At 45.1% G+C, this 19,435-nt stretch overlaps 1 protein-coding gene and 1 long non-coding RNA gene across 4 annotated transcripts; one reads left to right on the top strand and one right to left on the bottom strand.

Moving 5' to 3' along the window:
- Positions 1 to 592: 592 nt before the first annotated feature.
- Positions 593 to 7,605, bottom strand: C24H1orf174 (chromosome 24 C1orf174 homolog). Of its 2 annotated transcripts, XM_075906616.2 has the most exons (4): positions 7,432 to 7,605; positions 6,205 to 6,318; positions 3,243 to 3,740; positions 593 to 2,366 (listed from the first exon to the last, which is right to left on the bottom strand). In XM_075906616.2, the coding sequence occupies exons 1-4, from the start codon at positions 7,603 to 7,605 to the stop codon at positions 2,265 to 2,267; spliced, it is 888 nt and encodes a 295-aa protein (XP_075762731.2). In that variant the 3' UTR covers positions 593 to 2,264. The 2 variants fall into 2 exon arrangements, with proteins under 2 accessions (XP_075762731.2, XP_089629334.1); XM_089773208.1 differs by lacking the exon at positions 6,205 to 6,318.
- Positions 7,606 to 7,621: 16 nt separating this feature from the next.
- LOC112546071 (uncharacterized) lies at positions 7,622 to 18,841 on the top strand. 2 transcript variants are annotated; one of them, XR_003089700.3, is made up of 4 exons: positions 7,622 to 7,759; positions 8,332 to 8,478; positions 12,609 to 12,675; positions 15,303 to 18,841. It is a non-coding gene; the product is annotated as an uncharacterized LOC112546071 (long non-coding RNA). The 2 variants fall into 2 exon arrangements; XR_003089699.3 differs by having other exon boundaries at positions 12,567 to 12,675.
- The last annotated feature ends 594 nt before the right edge of the window (positions 18,842 to 19,435 follow it).

Here is a 19,435-nt window from a genome sequence, read left to right as displayed (position 1 = left end):
GATTGCTTTTCCTGCAGTACCTCTGAAGGATATTATTGGAAAAGCAATTGTATGTCCAATGTCTTTTGTAAGTGTCAATTCAGCTGTGCTCTTCTCTCTCTCTTAATTATGCAGTAAACTGTGAATGATTTTTTTTTTTAAAATGACGACCTTATGTCAACCAAATTCTCAGGAACTATGTAAATGTAAAACAATGCATTTTTATATGTTTAATAAAGAACGTTTCGGCATCTTTTGCTTTGAGTATAACCATAAAGGAGAGACAGGGCATGTACAAGCAACTAGGGCACAATCAAATGAACTAAGACCCCCTTCTGATAGTGTGAAATATAAATTGATCAGGCTAGAATAATATTGTTAGGCACAAAGTTGTATATTTAGCTTTTGTGAAACACTCGGTACAACATACCTGCCTTATCTCCTATCTCAAGGGGCCTCTTCAAGGTGAGTAACAAACTCCAAAAATAACTGGACAGCAGCACTGCTGAATGCCTGAGTCAGTACCTTTTCAAAGCAGGGCTATACCTGTTGCAATAGGTACTGTCCCCATTAATTTTTAAACATACTTAATAAAATCAAAACAACTGCATAGTAATGTGTAACTGTTTTAATACCTTGTAAATAGGAAATTACACATTTACTTCAGGACAATATTTGTGAAGATGTCATAATGAAGATCCTTTTCTTAACCTGCTAACCAATGTAGTAATGTGATCTATGTACTATGTCCCCTAAATAATTTCATATCTTTTAAGATGCCATTAAAATCTTATTCGACCTGAACAGACATTTGAGGTTCAAATATAAATCTCCAAAACCCTGAAGTGCAGAGTTATTGGGGTTACAGCAATATTTGTTAAACCATAGCCACACTATTTTAAATGCCTTCATATTACTGCATTAGAAAAGAGGAAAGCAGTAAGACGTTGACAGTAATAGCATATCCAATGAAATGAAAATAAGTCAATGAATATACCCTATACAATTTGTTCAGCTTATATGTGAATGCTTAATAGGCAATAGCACTAGAAATGAATATTTATGTAAGCCATCTGCTGAAATGTTCTCTATATTTCTAGAAAAGTAGGAAACAAGTATTCAAAGTTAAAAAATAAAGATCTTGAAGCTTATTACCTAATTACTACTTTCGATGAAGTGTTCTTAGTTTTAGATTAAATAATTTTCATGAAGGCAACTGAAACTGCTCATTTCCCAAAACCATTACAACCTGGGAAAATCAGGCAGACCAACCTTATTCTATATGGTCAGCTCCAATTCACCTATTTCTAACTTGTTGAAAAAAGCTCAGAGATTAGTTTTTATTCTTTCTTGAGCATTAACACAATTGTTTACTGAGCTTCCATCAGTAATAGCTGTGTACACCAACTGAAGAAAGAGAGTAAGGTTCCATAGGTATGAATGAGGGAAATATTTATCCTGCAGTATTTTTACAGCGGGTAATACATGTGAAGGAATGAAAGCCCAGCTTGTCTCTCGGGTGACAGGTGGAGTTTGTTGAATGGACAGAGTAAAGCGCTCATATTCGTTTGTAAAATAAGCATATCTGGTCATCTAGAAACAAAAACAAACCCACAATGACATTTGCACAGAGTCGGTTTTCCCAACAGAACTGCAATGTAATGGTTTGTAAGTTAAATTGATTAGATTCAGAAATAAACAAATAGATTCAGAAGTAAACAAATAGTATAACACTAAACATAAGGAATACAGGATGGACTCCCTCTTAGGTACTGGGTACCAGAAGCTTTCTTACCAGGCACCTATGAAGAACATCATACAATAATAATACAAATGAGTTAGTCACATTTTGATTTGAAGATTTTCTTTTTAAGAAGATCACTGTTAGCTCACTGCGACCTGTGTTGTATGAGCTCAGATTTACATAATGCTCTGTTTGCCAGTCCTCTTCACAACAAAAGGAGATAAAGTACAATTGCTTAGTCACAAGTCTTTTAAGTCTGTTAAACTGGTAAATCAGTAGATATGGCTTCTAAATCCTGCAGACTTCATACTTCCAGTCTCTAGTAAAGGCACTTGCCCACTTACACATTCAACTTTGTGGTTTTGCATTTTGTCTAGGATTCCCATAGAAAGTCTCTCTCTAGGAAAGGCATTTGTAGAAAGATGTCATGCCAATGAAATATAACGGGTAGGATGGGTAAGTGTAACAGGATCACTAATTATTTTAACAGACTTAGAAAAATAGACAATTTTAAAGGTTTCATCTTTTTTGCATTCTGTGCTTAAAGTGCATCATCGTCGTCGTCCTCCTTTGCAATGAAGTGCAGCTTTCTAAGTTCTCGCCTGCTCATTGCAGTGCACGTGAGTGCAGCTGCTGGGAGATCCTTTAAGAAAGAGGAGATATTAACAAAAGCCAGCTGTTGTAGCAACCAAAACACCCATCTCATACAGATATTTCACATAACTTTATACAGCTGGTATATGCTTAACATATACCCTCCTATAGCTGACAGTATTCACATAGGTCTTAAGTAAAAGCAGAAGCAATCTGAGGTGAATCTACACAAACTACTTACATGAACTCATGCTCAGAGCAAAACATATCTGCCTTTTTTTTTTTTAATACTTGGGTAAAAAGTATTGGGAAAAGTGCTCCACCAAAAAATCCCCACATTGCCCCTGTGTGATGGTTAAGTATTATTCATTATTAAACAGCTGTGGGGAAAAAAAAAGTATATGGAGTTCAAGACTACAATGTGTCAGTGGTGGATCTGAGAATAGAACTCAAAATCCACTCAATCCATTAGTAGAGCTGATGTAGTAGAAATATCTTAAAAATACCAATCAGAACCACTGAAACACTGTTTTACTGAGGTCAAAATGTTTGGGTGTTATATTAGAATATGAAATATGATCATCTTATACTTAAAAAAGTAAAAACCTTGATATTGAAATGAAGTTTCACCTTATCAAAACAAAATGATAAAGCTCAAAAAAACATTTAGACATTTTCCTCTCAAAATCAACAGTTCCTGAAAAATGCCATTTTAGATGAAACGGCTTTAAAAAAAAAATCCCAGCAAATTGTTCAGTTGAAAGATTTTCAACCAGCTCTATCCAATAGATCAAGATGTTTCTCTAATAGCGTGTCAATATTGGTCAAATTTACTTTAACACTCTTTGGACATACAGACTTAAAGGCTAGACAGGAGTTCATAAGAGCAGAATTAACAAAATACACTTCAGAGTTTTATTCTTACCTGCATGAACTCAATGTTTCCAAAGAATCGGTCCACCGGCATTGGCTGGTTACTGTCCTCGTCTAAGAAGGCACTATTATCCAATTGTATTGGTTTTTCCAGGGTCTCTAGCCCAGCTTCATCTGAAAATGCAGTTCCACAGCTGCTCTCCTCTTCCACATTTGGGATATGGTTTTGCAGGAAAGTTTCACCTTCCTCTTTTTTTGGTTGGCAGCTATTTCCCTTCAGTGCAGATGGCTTTATGGAAACAACATCATCATCCCCCTGTATCTCTTCATTTTTTGGAGCACTTTTGCTTTTACTGTGTAAAGGCTTCATATTGGGGTCAACTGAGTCTCCCAAATGTTGAGCCTCATCAGAAGTTTCTGTTGGTTCTTTCAGTAGGGGAATATTTCCATTTCCAGATACAAGCTCTTGTAAGTCCAGTTTCACTAGACTATTTTTTTCACATCTGAGCCTCTTTGAAGGGCGTCTGTCAGCTGCTTTGTGTGAAGAAGCCTATCACAAAGAAAGAAAATTCAAGGTCTATTTTGAACAAATTTCACTAGATGTTAGTGACAAGTTTGATATGAAGGTGATCAGCTTAATGAAGTGAGCGCTGGGGTTATGTCTACATTGCGCTCTCTTGAGCAAGAACATATGCAAATAAGGCACGGCAATGAATATTGCCTCATCTCCTTTGCATACTTAATGAGCAGCCATTTTTGCACAAGGGGCTTTTGTGCAAGAAGGGGCACTCTACACTGCTCCTTGTGCAAAAATCCCCTCTTGCGCAAGAGCTGTTCTGCTGCTTATTTTCAGGCAGAACTGCTCTTGCACAGGAGGGAGCTTTTGCACAAGAAGGAGTAGATTGCTCCTTGTGCAAAAGCCCTTTGCGCAAATGGTGGCTCATTAAATATGCAAATGAGGCACAGCAATATTTATTGCCACGCCTCATTTGCATTTGTTCTTGCACAAGAAAGCGCAATGTAGACGTAACCTGGGTGTTCTCTAAGAGGCTGCAATTTGATCCAAAGCTATACCTCTAAGGAAAACTGATTTTATGATTAACAGTGTGTTTAAAATTTGACAATTACATTTCAGAAAATTACAAACATTTCATCACCATTTGGAATCATCTTCCCATGGAAAACACAGAACTAACATACCAAGTGAATAATTACCAATCATCAGATTTTTTTGACAATGTTATTTACAGTTACCATAACAGAACGAACTTTATACACCTTATTTTATGAGATGACGATTATATAGGAGTTCACAAAACAGTACATAAACACATTGCCCTTTATGCTGTGAACAAACCCAGAAAACTGACTCCACAGTGTATAAACTTGTTCCCTCAATTGTGTTTTTTGCATGGCCATATAATAAAATACAAATATAGTGAGTCTGAAAAGGTATTCTTTAACAAATTCTCAAGCTAAATCTATCACACTGATGCTCATTTTGTAACTGTTTATAGTTAGATGTAAAAAACAAAACAAACCCTTTCTGCATTGTTTAAACAGATTTTAAACCTCAGAAAAAACTGTGGTTCCCACAGCAGCCATAAGTAGGCCACATTGCACATACATTAAAGTAATAATGATTGCTGGGGAGGACACATTATTTCCTAGCAATTAGTGACTTGCTGAAGGAATGGAGTCATTAACCTCACCAGTCATTAACTGACCGGAAAATGCCCTAACTATTCATTATTGCCATTATAAACCACAATACTGTAAGTGAGGAAAAATAAGTTACCACTATAAACTGCAAGATACAACTGCACATTACTAGAGGTTTTTTCCCCATAATTTTTTTAGCCAGTACAGTAACCAACAGGAAGTCAGGATCTCACTTCCAGTGTGTTGCACTATAGTATGCTATTTTCCTTAGAACCATTTCCAAGGTTTTATGATGATAAAAACGTAGACAGTTCAACTGCAGTATAAACATAATATGCAAAAACCTGGTTTTTAGAGTGAAAAGAAAAAGGTGCCACTGCATTTTTTGCAGTTAGGTATTACTGCTTGCATGTTCAAAAAAACTGCACACCTCTGCCATACCCTGAAGTAACTTGAGGAATTAAATGTAGCTATATCTGATCGGCAGTACCTCTAATTCCTGAGACATCCATATTAACAAGCAGATACATGAACAATCACAGTGATGAATGTTTAATATATCGACATATAGAATATTAATTTCTAATACAAGGCATGTCTGTTAAGCAAGTTTATGTCCATCTATCCTTGCTCTCGGCATAACTATGGCTACGTCTACACTGGCATGATTCTCTGGAAATGCTTTTAACAGAAAAGTTTTCCGTTAAAAGTATTTTCAGAGAAGCACGTCTAGATTGGACGCTTTTCCGCAAAGAAGCCCCGATCACCATTTTTGCGATCGGGGCTTTTTTGCGGAAAACAAATCTTTGCTGTCTACACTGGCCCTTTTGCGCAAAAGTTTTTCGGAAAAAGACTTTTGCCCGAACGGGAGCAGCATAGTATTTCCGCAAAAGCACTGACAATCTTACATGAGATCGTCAGTGCTTTTCCGGAAAAAGTGGCCAGTCTAGACACAGCCTATGTGTACACTAAGTAACATTTAGTTGTAACCATGTCAGTCCCAGGATATTACCAAGACAAGGTGAGCGAGGTGATCACTTCTGCCGAATGGTCCCTTAACAGTTAGCGGTAACATCTAGAACCTTTAACAGACCTGAAAGAAGAGCTCTGTGTGGCTCAAAAGCTAGTCTCTCTCACTAACAGAAATTGGTCCAATTAAAAATATTACTTCAACCACTTTGCCTCTGTAATAATATAATAAAAACATTTTGCTCAACATATTATTTTGATGGCCTTACTAAAAGTCAAAACATCCCCTAAATAATATTCCAAAGTTAACAGCTCATTGCAAAATGAATGTAAGTAATGTTCTTCAAACAACTCAGGCAGCAAAAGTCACAGGTTTTTCCTACCAGACACACTGTTTTTGTAGATTTGCAAAGATCAACCTCTTGAGGAGATGAAAATTGGGTGGCTGCATGGTTTCCACCCTTCTGGCGTGCTGAAGTTGGCACTCCATCTGCAAGCTAAACCAAATGCAATTTTACAATCCAGAAGAGGAAGTGGGGGTTTTGTGACACCTTCAGCAGGAGAAGCATCTCTTCCAGCAACAAGAAATCTCAGAAAATATCATGGTAGGCATCCAAACGGCCATGACAGAGCTCTCCAGAACTGCAGGGTAGAACCCACTCTCCATGTATGTAAGGGGCAGCAGGAGGTTCAAACTCCTCACCACTGGACTGGGACTTGCAAATGGTTAAGACTTGCAGGACACACGGGTAGGAAGCCAGTCTCAGGCAGCGAAAAAGGCCACAGAACCCCACCAGTGCGCAAAGATCGCACCCTGGGGGACTCTGGGAAGGCTCTTGTTAGGGCAGTCTGTGGGGGCAAAGAGCACACCGGGCTCTGGGTGGGAGTGGAGAGGGCCCTCTTTGGGGGAGGCTGGGGCTCTGTGTGATGCAGTGGAGGAACTCTGTGTGGCATGGGGTGGGATACTGGTTAGGGGAGCTCTATGGAGGAAGGGGCACTGGGGGGAGGGCTGGGGTCCCGAGTGGCACAAAGGGGGGGAACCGGTTGGGGGAGCTCTGTTTGGGGCATTTGGGGGAGGGACTGGGGCTTCCTGTAACATGAGGAGGGCAGCTGGCTGGAAGAGCTCTGGGGGGTCGCTTTGCAGAGGACTAGGGGTCTCTGTTGTGCAAAGGGGTAGCTGGCTGGGGGTATTGGGGATCTTGGGGAGGAGGCTGGCGCGCTGTGGGGTGCAGGGGTGATGCTGGCTGCAAGAGATCTGTGGGTGTGATTCGGGGGAGGCTGGTCGGGGGAGCTGTGTGGGCGCGGGGGGCAGCTGAGGCGGTGTAGCGGGGGGCTGGCTGGAGGCGCCCGGGTGGGTGGATCTTTGGGGTGGCGGGGGCTGTAGCTGTGGGGGGCGCGGGGGTAGCTGGGCGGGGGGAGGCGCAGGGGGCGCTCTGCAGGGGCGGCCGTTTGGAGGCGCTGCGGGGGGCGGGGTCTCCGCGCGCGCAGGGCTGGGGGAGGGGCTCTGTGCGGGGTAGACGGTTGGGGGAGGGGGCGATTGTGAGGGTCCGTGTGGCGCTGGGGGGGGAGCTCTGACCGGGCAGCCCCAAGGCAGCTCGGCCCTTCCTCACCTTTCGGGTCCTCATCGGACGCCGAGGAGGGGGCGGCTCTGGGCGAGCCCCGCTCCCGCTGCCTTCCCTGCCCCGGCCGCTGCTCGTCACCGCATTCCCCGCGCCCGCACCGCCCCTCACGCAGCGGCCGCCATTTTTGTGCGGGGCGCTCAGAACGTAAGGAGCGGGCGCCATCTTTGTGCGGGGCGCTCAGAACGTAAGGAGCGGGCCGGGGCCAGACACGCAGGGAGCGGGCGCCATCTTTGTGCGGGGCGCTCAGAACGTAAGGAGCGGGCCGAGGCCAGACATGCAGGGAGCGGGCGCCATCTTTGTGCGGGGCGCTCAGAACGTAAGGAGCGGGCCGAGGACCAGACACGCAGGGAGCGGGCGTCATCTTTGTGCGGGGCACGCACGAGGGGCGGGCCAACCGTCAGCGCCATCTTTGTGCGGGGCACCGCCCCGAGCACGTGGGGGCCGAGGGCTCTTAGCCCCAGGGTGGGTGCCGCTCGCAGGTGCTAAGGGGCCTGCAGTGTCGGGGTGGGACATTGGGGTGCAGAGAGGGGGATGTGGCAGGGTAACAGCCCTTAACCTTCAGGGTCCCTGGCAGGCTCCTGGTACCTGTGCCGGCTGCAAAGCTGCTCCCAGCGCCCACCGGCTCCCCGGGAGCCGCCCGCCCCAGCGCTGCTGCCTGAGCCGCTGGGCACGTTGACTGGGTTACGCGCATTTGCACATGGCTGGCCACAGACCGGTCACTAACAGTGGAAGCTGAGATGCAGGGAGCTAAGTGGGCAGCCTGTGGCCCATGGGGCTATAAGCAGCCCACCGGGCTCTGCGTGGCCCACAAAGCGTTTGGTTCACCGTGGCCCACGAGCAGAGTTGTCACATGCCACTGCTTTCTGTCCACCTATTTTTTTCATACAGCTGGCTACTAAAGTGCCACGCAGTAAAGAACGGGCACTGTGAAGGGAGGTGCGGGCTGACTGGACACACTTGACTGGAGAGCTGTGCTCCCTCTGCGTCCCATCACAGCGGTGCTACGGTTTAGTCAACACATGCTGCAAATTGAAGGTGTGCAAGCACAGTGAGCAAAAGTACCCTATCCTGGGAGACCGTCTTGGTTACCACAATCTTGTGGCCCACTGAGATGAAAGACGGCCACTCATGCAGCTCGCTCACTAGCCTAGGTAGACTATTGCTGCTTTATAGCCTTAGACAGCCATTGTCAACACACCACATGTCAAACTTTGCAAAGTAAATAGCCACAAATCACACTCCAACTAAGTTCTCAAGAAGCAATTTCCTTCCTTTCCCTAGCTGTACATTTTCATTATCGTTGGAAATATTTTTCATCCTTTTCTATTATGGTGAAATCAATGTTTACTGAGGGATCAGTGTTCCCTGTAATCTGTGAGCTTGTGCGGCCACTCAGGAGAGAGTCAAGGGCTGCCCGCTGATTAGCAGAACATCCAGAGCTAAGTTTTTTGTTTCTAGTAGTGGTGCGTGTTTGCACATGCCTCAGGGCACATACCATTTATTCTGCACATGGATGGAAAAGATTACAGGGAACATTGCTGATGCTTATCCATAAAAATCTTGTTTTCTCCAAGCCTAATTATGTGCACGCTCATGGAGGAATTCTCCACAACTGTTTCCATGGCTGGGAGGAGAGATCATGCCCAGAGAGGTCACTATTGCCAATTACAAGCTTTACGAAATCATGAGGCAGCCTCACCTACTCAAAAAAAAAAATCATGAGATTGGCTTAAAAATAATGAGATTTCATAGATAATGATTTGGCTGTTTGAGAAGATATTTGATACCTTCCTCAATGTTGCCATCTTGTGGGAGTTCTGAAAGGATGGGTACTGCTCACAAAGCAACAGTTCTTGGAGTTATGGCAGTTTGTGGGAATCACAGCTTTAATTTAAAGTATAGTAAATGTCTAGTTCCTTGTGGTTAGAATCTAAGGGTATTTGAACTAGGGTGGCTAATGCAGGCATTCAAATGAAGCCTAGGATTTAAATGTAGACTTGCAAATGAAGCCTGGCTAATGTAGGCTTTCAAATGAAGCCTGGGATTTAAATATCCTGGGCTTTATTTTCATGTTCCTGGGCGCTGCCATTTTTAAATGCCCCGTAGTTTGAACTCCCTGCCCGCGGCTACACGCGGTACGGACTAGGTAGTTCGAATTAAAGCTCCTAATTCGAACTACCATTACTCCTCATTGCTTTACTTCGAACTACCTAGTCCGTGCCTACATTTGCAAGCTCGAATGCCTACATTAGCCACCCTAGTTTGAACTAGGGTGACAGTGTAGACATACCCATAGATTCATAGAGCTGGAAGAGACCTCAGGAGGTCATCAAGACCAGCCCCCTGCCCAAGGCAGGACCAATCCCAAATAAATCAACCTAGCCAGGGCTTTGTCAAGCCAAGACTTAAAAACCTCTAGGGATGGAGATTCCACCACTTCCCTAGGTAACCCATTCCAGTGCTTCACCACCCTCCTAGTGAAATAATTTTTCCTAATATCCAACCTAGATGTCTCCCACTATAACTTGAGACCATTGCTCCTTGTTCTGCCATCCATCACTATTGAGAACAGCCTTTCTCTAGGCTCTTTGGAACCTCCCTTCAGGAAGTTGAGGGCTGCTCTCAAATCCCCCCTCACTCTTCGCTTCTGCAGACTGAACAAACCCAACTTCCTCAGTCTCTCCTCATAGGTCATGTGCTCCAGCCCCCTAATCATTTTGGTCACTCTCCGCTGGACCCTCTCCAATGCGTCCACATCCTTCCTGTACTTGGGGGCCCAGAACTGGACACAATACTCCAGATGTGGCCTCACCAGAGCTGAATAAAGGGGAAGAATCACTTCTCTGGATCTGCTGGAAATGCTCCTCTTAATGCAAGCTAATATGCCATTAGCCTTGGCTACAAGGGCACACAGTTGACTCATATCCAGCTTCTCGTCCACTGTAATTCCCAAGTCCTCTTCTGTAGAACTGCTACTTAGCCATTCAGTCCCCAGCCTGTAACAATGCTTGGGATTCTTCTGTCCCAAGTGCAGGACTCTACACTTGTTCTTGTTGAACCTCATCAGATTTCTTGTGGCCCAATCCTCTAATCTGTCCAGGTCACCCTATTCCTGCCCTCCAGCATATCTACCTCTCCCCCTACCTTAGTGTCATCTGCAAACTTGCTGAGGATGCAATCCATCCCCTCATCCAGGTCATTAATAAAGATATTGAACAAAACCAGTCCTAGAACCGAACCTTGGGGCACTCCACTAGAAACTGACCGCCAACCTGACATTGAGCCATTGATCACTACCCACTAGACCCGACAGTCTAGCCAGCTTTCTATCCATTTTACAGTCCATTTAGCCAATCCATAGGTTTCAAGGTTGTGGAGACAAGCTTGAAAATGTGACCCCTAAATAAGCTCAGAGCACAGAAAGCAAAAAGAACCCAACCTTTATTGTTTTAGAAAAATGCCATGATTTTAAATTAAACTTATATGTCCTGGGGGGCATACATGTTGTTTGAATACCTGACATTTCAATATTATGGCTAATGCTTTACATAGAATCCCCTTTCTGAAAGCAAGGAGGATCAAAAGTTTGCAGACAAACAAAACAATTATATTTTGGGAGATGATTTAAGGCGTAACAAGAGATTTAAAGGGGATATAATAGTAAAAGGGCAGATTTCTTCTCTGTCTTCTGGGTTCCTAGAAGGGATGTGAAAGGTTAACTGGTTAACCAGTAATCGTCACCCTTAATGGATGATGCTTATGAGTTCCGTTAACTGGTGAGGGCTGGAGCAGCCCTGTTCCTGGTGGGCCCCGTGTGTCACAGGCAGAGGTTGCCCTGGGCTTCCGGAGCAGCCCCTGTCTGCAGCAGGGCTGGAGCGGCACCCCCCACCCCTATAGGCAGGGGTTGCTCAGGCCAGGCTGGAGCAGCCCCTGCCTGTGGCGGGAGGTGAGGGGGATGGGAGAGGGACTGAATGGGTGCTTCATCCCAGCTGAGCTGGAGCACCCTTAATTGGTTAACTGGTTAAACTTCACGTTTAACAGGTTAACCAATTAAATGGGTCTCAGAGGGGTAGCTGTGTTAGTCTGTAACTTTAAAAACAATTTTTTTTTAAAAAAGAGTTGTCCTGTGGCATCTTAGGTCATGTCCAGACTACATCCCTCTTTCGAAAGAGGGATGTAAATTAGACATATCGAAATTGCAAATGAAGTTGGGATTGAATTTCCTGCACTTCATTTGCATAATGGCGGCCACATGTTCTTTCAAAAAAGAGCTTTTCGAAAGTGAAACCGCCGACTAGATGCGGTTTTTTCGTATCCCCCCCTTTTCCAAAAGATCCTGTACTCCTCAGAAAATGAGGTTTACAGGATCTTTTGAAAAAGGGTTTTTTTCCCGAAAGAACCGCGTCTAGATGGCGATTTCATTTTCAAAAAGCCCTTTTTCGAAAGTACACGTGGCCGCCATTATGCAAATGAAGCACGGGAAATTCAAATCCCAGCTTCATTTGCAATTTTGATCTGTCTAATTTACATCCCTCTTTCGAAAGAGGGATGTAGTCTAGACATAGCCTTAGAGACTAACAAATATGTATAGATAGTATCATGAGTTTTGTGAGCAAAACCCACTTCTTCAGATGAAATGTCTCAAGATCATTTCATCTGAAGAAGTGGGTTGTGCCCATGAAAGCTCATGATACTACCTATATATATTTGTTAGTCTCTAAGGAGCCACAGGACTACTCGTTTTTTAAAAGTGGCAATTAAACAGGATTTTACATCCCTAGTCTCTACTGCACATTTTGTATGTGGAGCAGCAATTGATGCTAATTATGAATAAAAATTCATTGGAGACTGGCAGTGCAGCTGGGAGTGGAGAATTTTGCCCAGAGACAGGACTATGTTAAAATCACCTTTTTATAAAAATGAAGAATCTTGCTTTATGTTGCTCCCCAGTGGGCTGATGTTTCGAAAAACACAAATTTTGCCTTCTCGCTCCATCAGTTACAAACATTACAGATCCTTTTCCCTTCCCACAGCACCTCCTTTCTGTAACTGTTGTTTGATTTATAATATGTGCCATTAGGGACTTATTCAGATTTGCCTGAGTTCATTTTTGCACCCCACAGGGAACAAAGTATGTTAGTAACTCAAATCTGTTTAACTTTGAGGATTCCAGTGACACCAATAATATGAGATGAATTGATGTGAAGCAAGGAATGCAACACCTACATTGAAGTATGTAGTTATTTAAAAAATAATAATTATTTTATCATTTTGAGTAATTATTGGTATCTGTGGTTTGTAACTGACTATGTTTCCATGCCCAGAGCACATGTGCTGGGTAACAGTTGGAGCCCTATCCAAAGTCCACTTAAGTCTATGCAAGGACTCCCCATTGACTTCAGTGAGTTCTGGATTCATACTAAATTACACATCTGCTTTTTCTTGTTTTAATGGATCAAGAATACAGGTTGAACCTCTCTAATCTGGCACTCTCTGATCCAGCAACATCTGTGGTCTGGCATAATTTTAGTTAGCCAGATGTCTGCTTGCCATGCGTCCGGTTTCCTTTAGGTCCTGTAAAAAACCCACCAGTCCTGGCTTGCAGTGTTCTGAGCTGGCATTTAGCTCTAATTTACCCCTAAATGTCCTGTAGGGGTACGTCTAAACTACATGACTCCGTCGACATGTAGATTTGTTGTTTTGGCAAAGTCAAATGAAGCCGCGATTTAAATGATCGCGGCTTCATTTAAATTTACATGGCTGCCGCACTGAGCCGACAAACAGCTGATCAGCTGTTTGTCCACTTAGCGCGCTAGTCTGAACGCTCCCCTGCCGACATCAAAGCCCTTTGTCGGCAGCCCCGGTAAACCTCATCCCACCCTCACCTTTCTCATACCCACCCCTTCTTTCAAGCCTTCTCCCAGCACCTCCCCCTCTAGCCTCCAATGCCCTTCCCCTCTCCTCTCCTCTTCTCTTCTCTCCTCATCTCATCTCTCCCAGCATTACCCTGTCCCCCCTCCCACTGACACCTCCCCTCCTGCCCTTTTCCTCATTGTCTGCACTTGGCCCCCTGCCATTTGTATCTTCCCTCTCCCCTCCACCTCCACACAAGTCCCTTCCTCTCCCTTCCCCCCTCCACACAAGCCCCTTACTCTCCCACCGCTTCCCCCTAGTTTTCCCCCTGCTCTGCCCTGCTGTACCTTCTGCCTTCCACTTGCGGGACCGGAGTCTGCACTCGGGCCCCAAAAGTCCCTGGACTCTGAATTGGAAGCTAGGCCGGCACCACGCGGCACCGAACACTTTTAAAGTCCCAGGCTGTGACGTCACGTCACGCCCGGGCATCTTCCCGGTCACCTGCAAATGCTGCGCAGCGTGTGCAGGCAAGGGGGAGCCGACTGAACGCTGGCATGGGCAGCGAGTTCTATGGCCATCCCTCCCCCCCGGACTATCCCTGCCGTGCGCAGCGTGCACAGGCAAGGGGGAGCCGACTGAACGCTGGCATGGGCAGCGAGTTCTATGGCCATCCCTCCCCCCCGGACTATCCCTGCCGTGTGCAGCGTGCACAGGCAAGGGGGAGCCGACTGAATGCTGCGCATGGCAGGGACAGCCCACAGCCAGGGGAGACGGCCATAGAACTCGCCGCTCATGCCAGGTGAGCCTGCACAGCGTGCGCACGCTCTCACCCCGGCCCAGGGCCCCCCTAGTGTGGCACCTGGGGGCAATTGCCCCCCCTGCACACCCTTCGCTACACCTCTGGGGCCGTGTCCAGACTCAGGGGTTTTTTCGGGAAAAGTAGCCTTTTCCCGAAAAAACTTCCCCTGCGTCCAGACTCAAGCTGCGTTCTTTCGAAATTATTTCGAAAGAACGCGGCTTTTCTTTCGATGGCGGTAAACCTCGTTTCACGAGGAAGAACGCCTTCTTTCGAAAGTTCCTCTTCAATGTAAAGAGGCCGTCTTCGAAAGAGAGCATCCAGACTCGCTGGGTGCTCTCTTTCGAAAAAGCGGATTTCTCTTTCGAAAGATCCGCCTGCAGTCTAGACGCGATCTTTCGAAAGAGGCTCTTTCGAAAGAAGCCTGCAGTCTAGACATAGCCTGAGTGACAAGTAAACAGATCAATGTCCTCAGAGCTGATTTCTTCACAGCGAAATTTTCATACATTTGCAGATTTCAAAACCATACAAACACTAATCAGTGGTTTGATGTTGTTATCCACCTTCCTTCTCTAAGTCCCCGTCGCTCAGGGAATGGCTCTCGTCCACACCTCTTGGCCTTAAAAAAGTGAAAAACAATGTATGACTTAGAAACAAAAGACACCAACAGCGTAATATTTTACCTATAAGAAAATTTAAATGAAATGTGTTTCTCAGAAGCATAAAGTTTTCAGGGTTAAACTGTGGTTCAGAGACATCTCTGCTATGTTGTTCTGTGATTTCGTGTCCTGTTTCTGGAGTCCTTCTGCGTTTTGTTCTGTAGCCAAAATGTAATTTGTATCCTCCTCCAAAAGCATCCTAATGTCCTTTAGTTCCTTAGGGTACATCTACACTGCATGCATATTTCAAAAGAAGCTATTCCGGAAGAAATGCTCAGAAATAGCTTATTTCGATATAGCATGCCTGCAGTACAAGGAAGACTCAAAATGGGTCCGAGACAGGCTCCCTTAATGTGGATGGCTCTCACTTAGCACGACTACATTAATGACACAAGTTTATACTTCCTATTTCTAACTTCAAATACAGGTGTGATACATGCAATGGGATAATCATGTTCAGTACATTACTGCCTTTCCTGATACCTTACATGAGCTATGTCACATTAAACATATTCCAGTTATGTCACATGCATAACCATATTCCCAAGCAGAATATGGAATGTCCCGTCACAGTGGTTATCTGCAGTGAAAAGCAAAGCAAAGAATTCATGGCAGTTCTGCATTCTTGTAGCTGAAGATCCGTGAGCTTTTCTGAAGTAACCTTAATACCCTTCAGAACAGACATTTGCAGCATGACACAGAGAGTGCATCATAGAAAGGGAGCTGGAATGGCGATCCCCTTTGAGACCCGTCCAGACTTCTTCAGGGGACAAGTGACTTGAGAAATTGCACACAACTCTGCATAAAAGAGGATGGATTTTCAATGATATTAAAAAGTGTCTTTTTTTTTTTAAACCTTTGGGCAGGCAGGAAAAAAAGAGAAAAAAGTGCTGATTTGGGAGCTGTCTTGCCTTTAAGTCAAGGGGTGTTTGGAATCAAACGTGAAGCTAGGTACAAGCTGTGAAACTGAATGTGTAAATTAGTCTGTTGTAGCACATTTCTCTTTGCCTGCCACACTCATCAGTGTCTCTATTTTATTAATAAGTTTCTGGGCTCATTTGGCTGAACATTAGGGACAGCCGTCAAAGGAATGAATTTAGCCTGTAAACGAAATGGCTATTAACGGTTGAAAGGTTTCTCCCACCGAAGCCAAGTAATTATCGATCAGAAGTACTTGGTGATGCTTTCCTGAATCGGAGAGTAAGGATCTTGAGCAAAGGTGTCCAAGCTCCTCTTTGTTAAGAACATTTGGGGGGTACCAAGAACGTGAGAGCATGAAGACTAGGGAACTGTCGACTAATCAGCATGATGCTTTTGCCCACAGTGAGCCTCCCATCCCTTTCTGTGCCCGATTCGGAAAAGTGTCAGTTAGTAACAGTCCCAGCTGCTTGAGTTAATCTTTAGTTCAAGCTGTCGTGACTTTTGCTTTCAGCGCTGGAGTTTGCTGGTTCAAGTTATAGCTTCAGTCAAGATGATGGTTGCCATGCAAGCCGAGTTCATCCATTAGACCTGCTATTCCCACGCGTGGGGAGTCTTCTCGTAATTTCACCTCACTTTCAATGAAATAGACTCTATGGGCTCCTGAAACATTCCAAGGTGCCTGCAATTCCCACCCATTAATGACAGCGAATGTTACTCCATAGCCGAACTCTTAAAGGTCCCAAAGTCACAGCATACGAATCTAGCACATTTTTGTTCGCATTGCTGCAAATTATTCACCATTTAGCAGTTGGTTTCACTATGGCTAAGTGCACCAAGACAACACTCACTTTTCAGCCACTTTCGGTTGCCTGAGATGGATGAAGCTCTGACATTACCTGAATGATTCCATCCTTCTACAGTAAAATTCCAATAGTCCGGCACTCCTGATAGTCCGGCATCAAAATGGAAAGAGCCTAGTGAGTGAGCTTCGGCAAAAAATGACTCACAAGGTAATAGCGGCAGCAGCTGAATTGAGCAAAAAGGGTAAAAAAGGCTTAAAAAACCTAAAACATTACAGTATACTGTATACAGTATGTATAATAAAAAGGGTTAAGAACACTTTATATACAATATATAATATATACAATATATATATAACCAGCTTATAGTACCTCCTGATAGTCTGGCATATTTGATAATCTGGCACCACCTAAATCCCATAGGTTCTGGATTATTGGAAGTCTACTGTAGTTACTTATATTGTCCCCTGACTGGAGTGCCTGAGTGCCACACAAGCATTAGTGAATATATCTGAAAGCCCGCATGCTCTCCTTTTGTAGTATAGAGGAAGGGAAACTGAGGCAAAGACAGGTTAAATGGCCTGCCCTAGTTTACACTGAAAATGCTGTGGAGGAGTTGCCAAGTGAAGTCAAATCCCTTGACTCTGTCCCCAGCAAAAACAATGTGGAGTCCTGTGGCACCTTAAAGGCTAACAGATTTATTTGGGCCCAAGCTTTCATGGGTAAAGACCCACTTCATCAGATGCGTGGAGTGGAAGTGACAGAGGCAGGCAGAAATAGCCTTGCACATGAAAAGAAGGGCAGAGGACCCTTCTCAAGGGGAGGACCAGGGTGAACCAGGATCAGGTGAAAATAAATCAGTGCGCCCAGATATGGTGCACCGGTGAGAAAGTGGCTGGGGGTGGGGTCTTCTCCTCCTCCTGCCCCCCAAAGTGGAGGCTGGCAGTTAGGACTCTGGCGTGCAGGGCGGCAGCAGGAAATCCCTGATTGTGCAGGGCTGGCGGCAGCCGGGACCCCAGTGTGGAGCAGGACCAGTGGATGGAGAGCCTGCGCGGGGGGGGAGGTGTCAAGCGGCTGGTGACTAGAGAGCCCTCCACCCCACACTTACATGTCTTATAGGTGCTGTCATATCACAACTCCCCCACCCTAATACTCCCCCCCCACCCCACGTGGGGGCTGGTTGTGAGGGGACCGCACCTCTAAGAAAATTAAGTTAGTTTCCCCCCAGGCCAGGATTAATTTGCAGCAGCAGTGACTTGTTTTTAGTCCTTTGGGGCAGATGACTTGTCAGCTGTTTGTCTGTGCGTCCTTCTTCCTTGGTGCCTCTCTCTCCGGGGTGTGGTAAAGGCAGACCAGGTCAAACGATGAGAACTGTGTTGCAAGCTCTCGGATTCTGTTTAAATCTCCCAGATCCCAAACACTTGGGGTCAGTATTAGATAGGAAATTGATGCCACAGAAAAGGAAGCCAGCAGGAAGGGCAACTTCCTGCCGTGTGGCCCTGGGGGTCCGAGACCCTAGCTGTTCCTCTGCGGGGGTAGGGAGGAGATGTTCCAGGGATGGGGGTGGAAAAGGAGAGGGAGCAAGCAGCACATCTCTTGACTCCCAGGCTTGTCAGAGCCCCAAAGCCCCAGCAAAGCTGGAGAAAATGAGGATTTTTCATGTCTCCGTTTGCAGACTCCCTCTCGGCACCCTGGAGACCAACAGGGAAGGAGCATGTAAGATTAAAAACAAATTCCTGGGTGAGAAGCAGCTGTTCCCTGGCACTGCGCTGATTACCAGGGAAGGGACTTACCTACTGTGCCAAGCCATTTAGCTCACTTGCGGGTGGCCAGAGCGCTCCGTTCCAAGCCCGAGCCCCTTGCTGGGGATCCCAGGGGGATTCACAGCGCCAGATCTGTTATTTGATTCAATAGCCCCGACAGTCTGCTATTCCCAGCCTGGCACTTGGCATCAAACAGTTTCACTCCTGTTTCCTTCAGTCCACTGTGGCTGTTTCCATTTGCGGGGGAGGTACACGTTAGCAGTCGGGTGTGGGGTCCCCATCACTCCTGAATTTTAGCTGTGTAATCCACATTTTGGTAACTTTCCTTCCTATGCTATGCCTACACAGCAGCGTTATTTCGGAATAACTGATCTTATTCTAAAATAACATAGTCTGCATCTACACACAAGGGCTGTGTCTAGACTGGCAAGTTTTTCTGCAAAATCATCTGATTTTCCAGAATAACTTGCCAGCTGTCTACACTGGCTGCTTGAATTTCTGGAAAAGCACTGACGATCTCATGTAAAATCATCAGTGCTTTTCCGGAAATACTATTCTGCTCCCGTTCGGGCAAAAGTCTTTTTCCAAAAGACTTTTGCGCAAAAGGGCCAGTGTAAACAGCATAGTACTGTTTTCCGCAAAAAAAGCCCCAATCGCGAAAATGGCGAGCGGGGCTTTTTTGCGGAAAACCGCGTCTAGATTGGCCACGGATGCTTTTCCACAAAAAGTGCTTTTGCGGAAAAGCATCCCGCCAATCTAGACTTGATTTTTCTGAAAATGCTTTTAACGGAAAAGTTTTCCGTTAAAAGCATTTTCGGAAAATCATACCAGTGTAGACATAGCCAAGCAGTTATTTTGATGTAACGTCGAAATAACGTCGAGCTGGAGGACTGCTTACTCCGAGTCCTGTAACCCTTTTTGTAGGAGGAGTAAGGGAAGTCCAGGGAAGAATGCTCTATCTTGAAATAACTGCTGTGTAGACAACGCCAAAAATCGAAATAAGCTATTTCGACTTGAACTACGCAATTAGCATAGCTCAAGTTGCATAGCTTATTTTGAGTTTAGCCTTGCTGTGTAGGCGTGCCCTCTCTCCTGCAAGACTAAACTTAGGGAATGCTTCAAAGTCCACATTTCGAGGCAGAAATTCTTTTCTTATTATTTCTTTGTTTTTATTTAGGCCAGGTCTACACTAGACCTGGC

This window comes from Pelodiscus sinensis, chromosome 24 (assembly GCF_052426305.1).
Source record: "Pelodiscus sinensis isolate ZL-2025 chromosome 24, ASM5242630v1, whole genome shotgun sequence".
Taxonomy (NCBI): Eukaryota; Metazoa; Chordata; order Testudines; family Trionychidae; genus Pelodiscus; species Pelodiscus sinensis.
The sequence above is the reverse complement of the archived record's forward strand: the minus strand, read 5'-3'. Positions and strand labels throughout refer to the sequence as shown.

Coding starts and splice junctions, on each gene's coding strand:
- C24H1orf174 (XM_075906616.2), bottom strand. CDS start 7,605: ATGGCGCCCGCTCCTTACGTTCTGAGCGCCCCGCACAAAAATGGCGGC. Junction 6,319..7,431: donor GTCCGATGAGGACCCGAAAG/GTGAGGAAGGGC, acceptor CATTTGGTTTAG/CTTGCAGATGGAGTGCCAAC. Junction 2,367..3,242: donor GAAACATTGAGTTCATGCAG/GTAAGAATAAAA, acceptor TCTTTCTTAAAG/GATCTCCCAGCAGCTGCACT.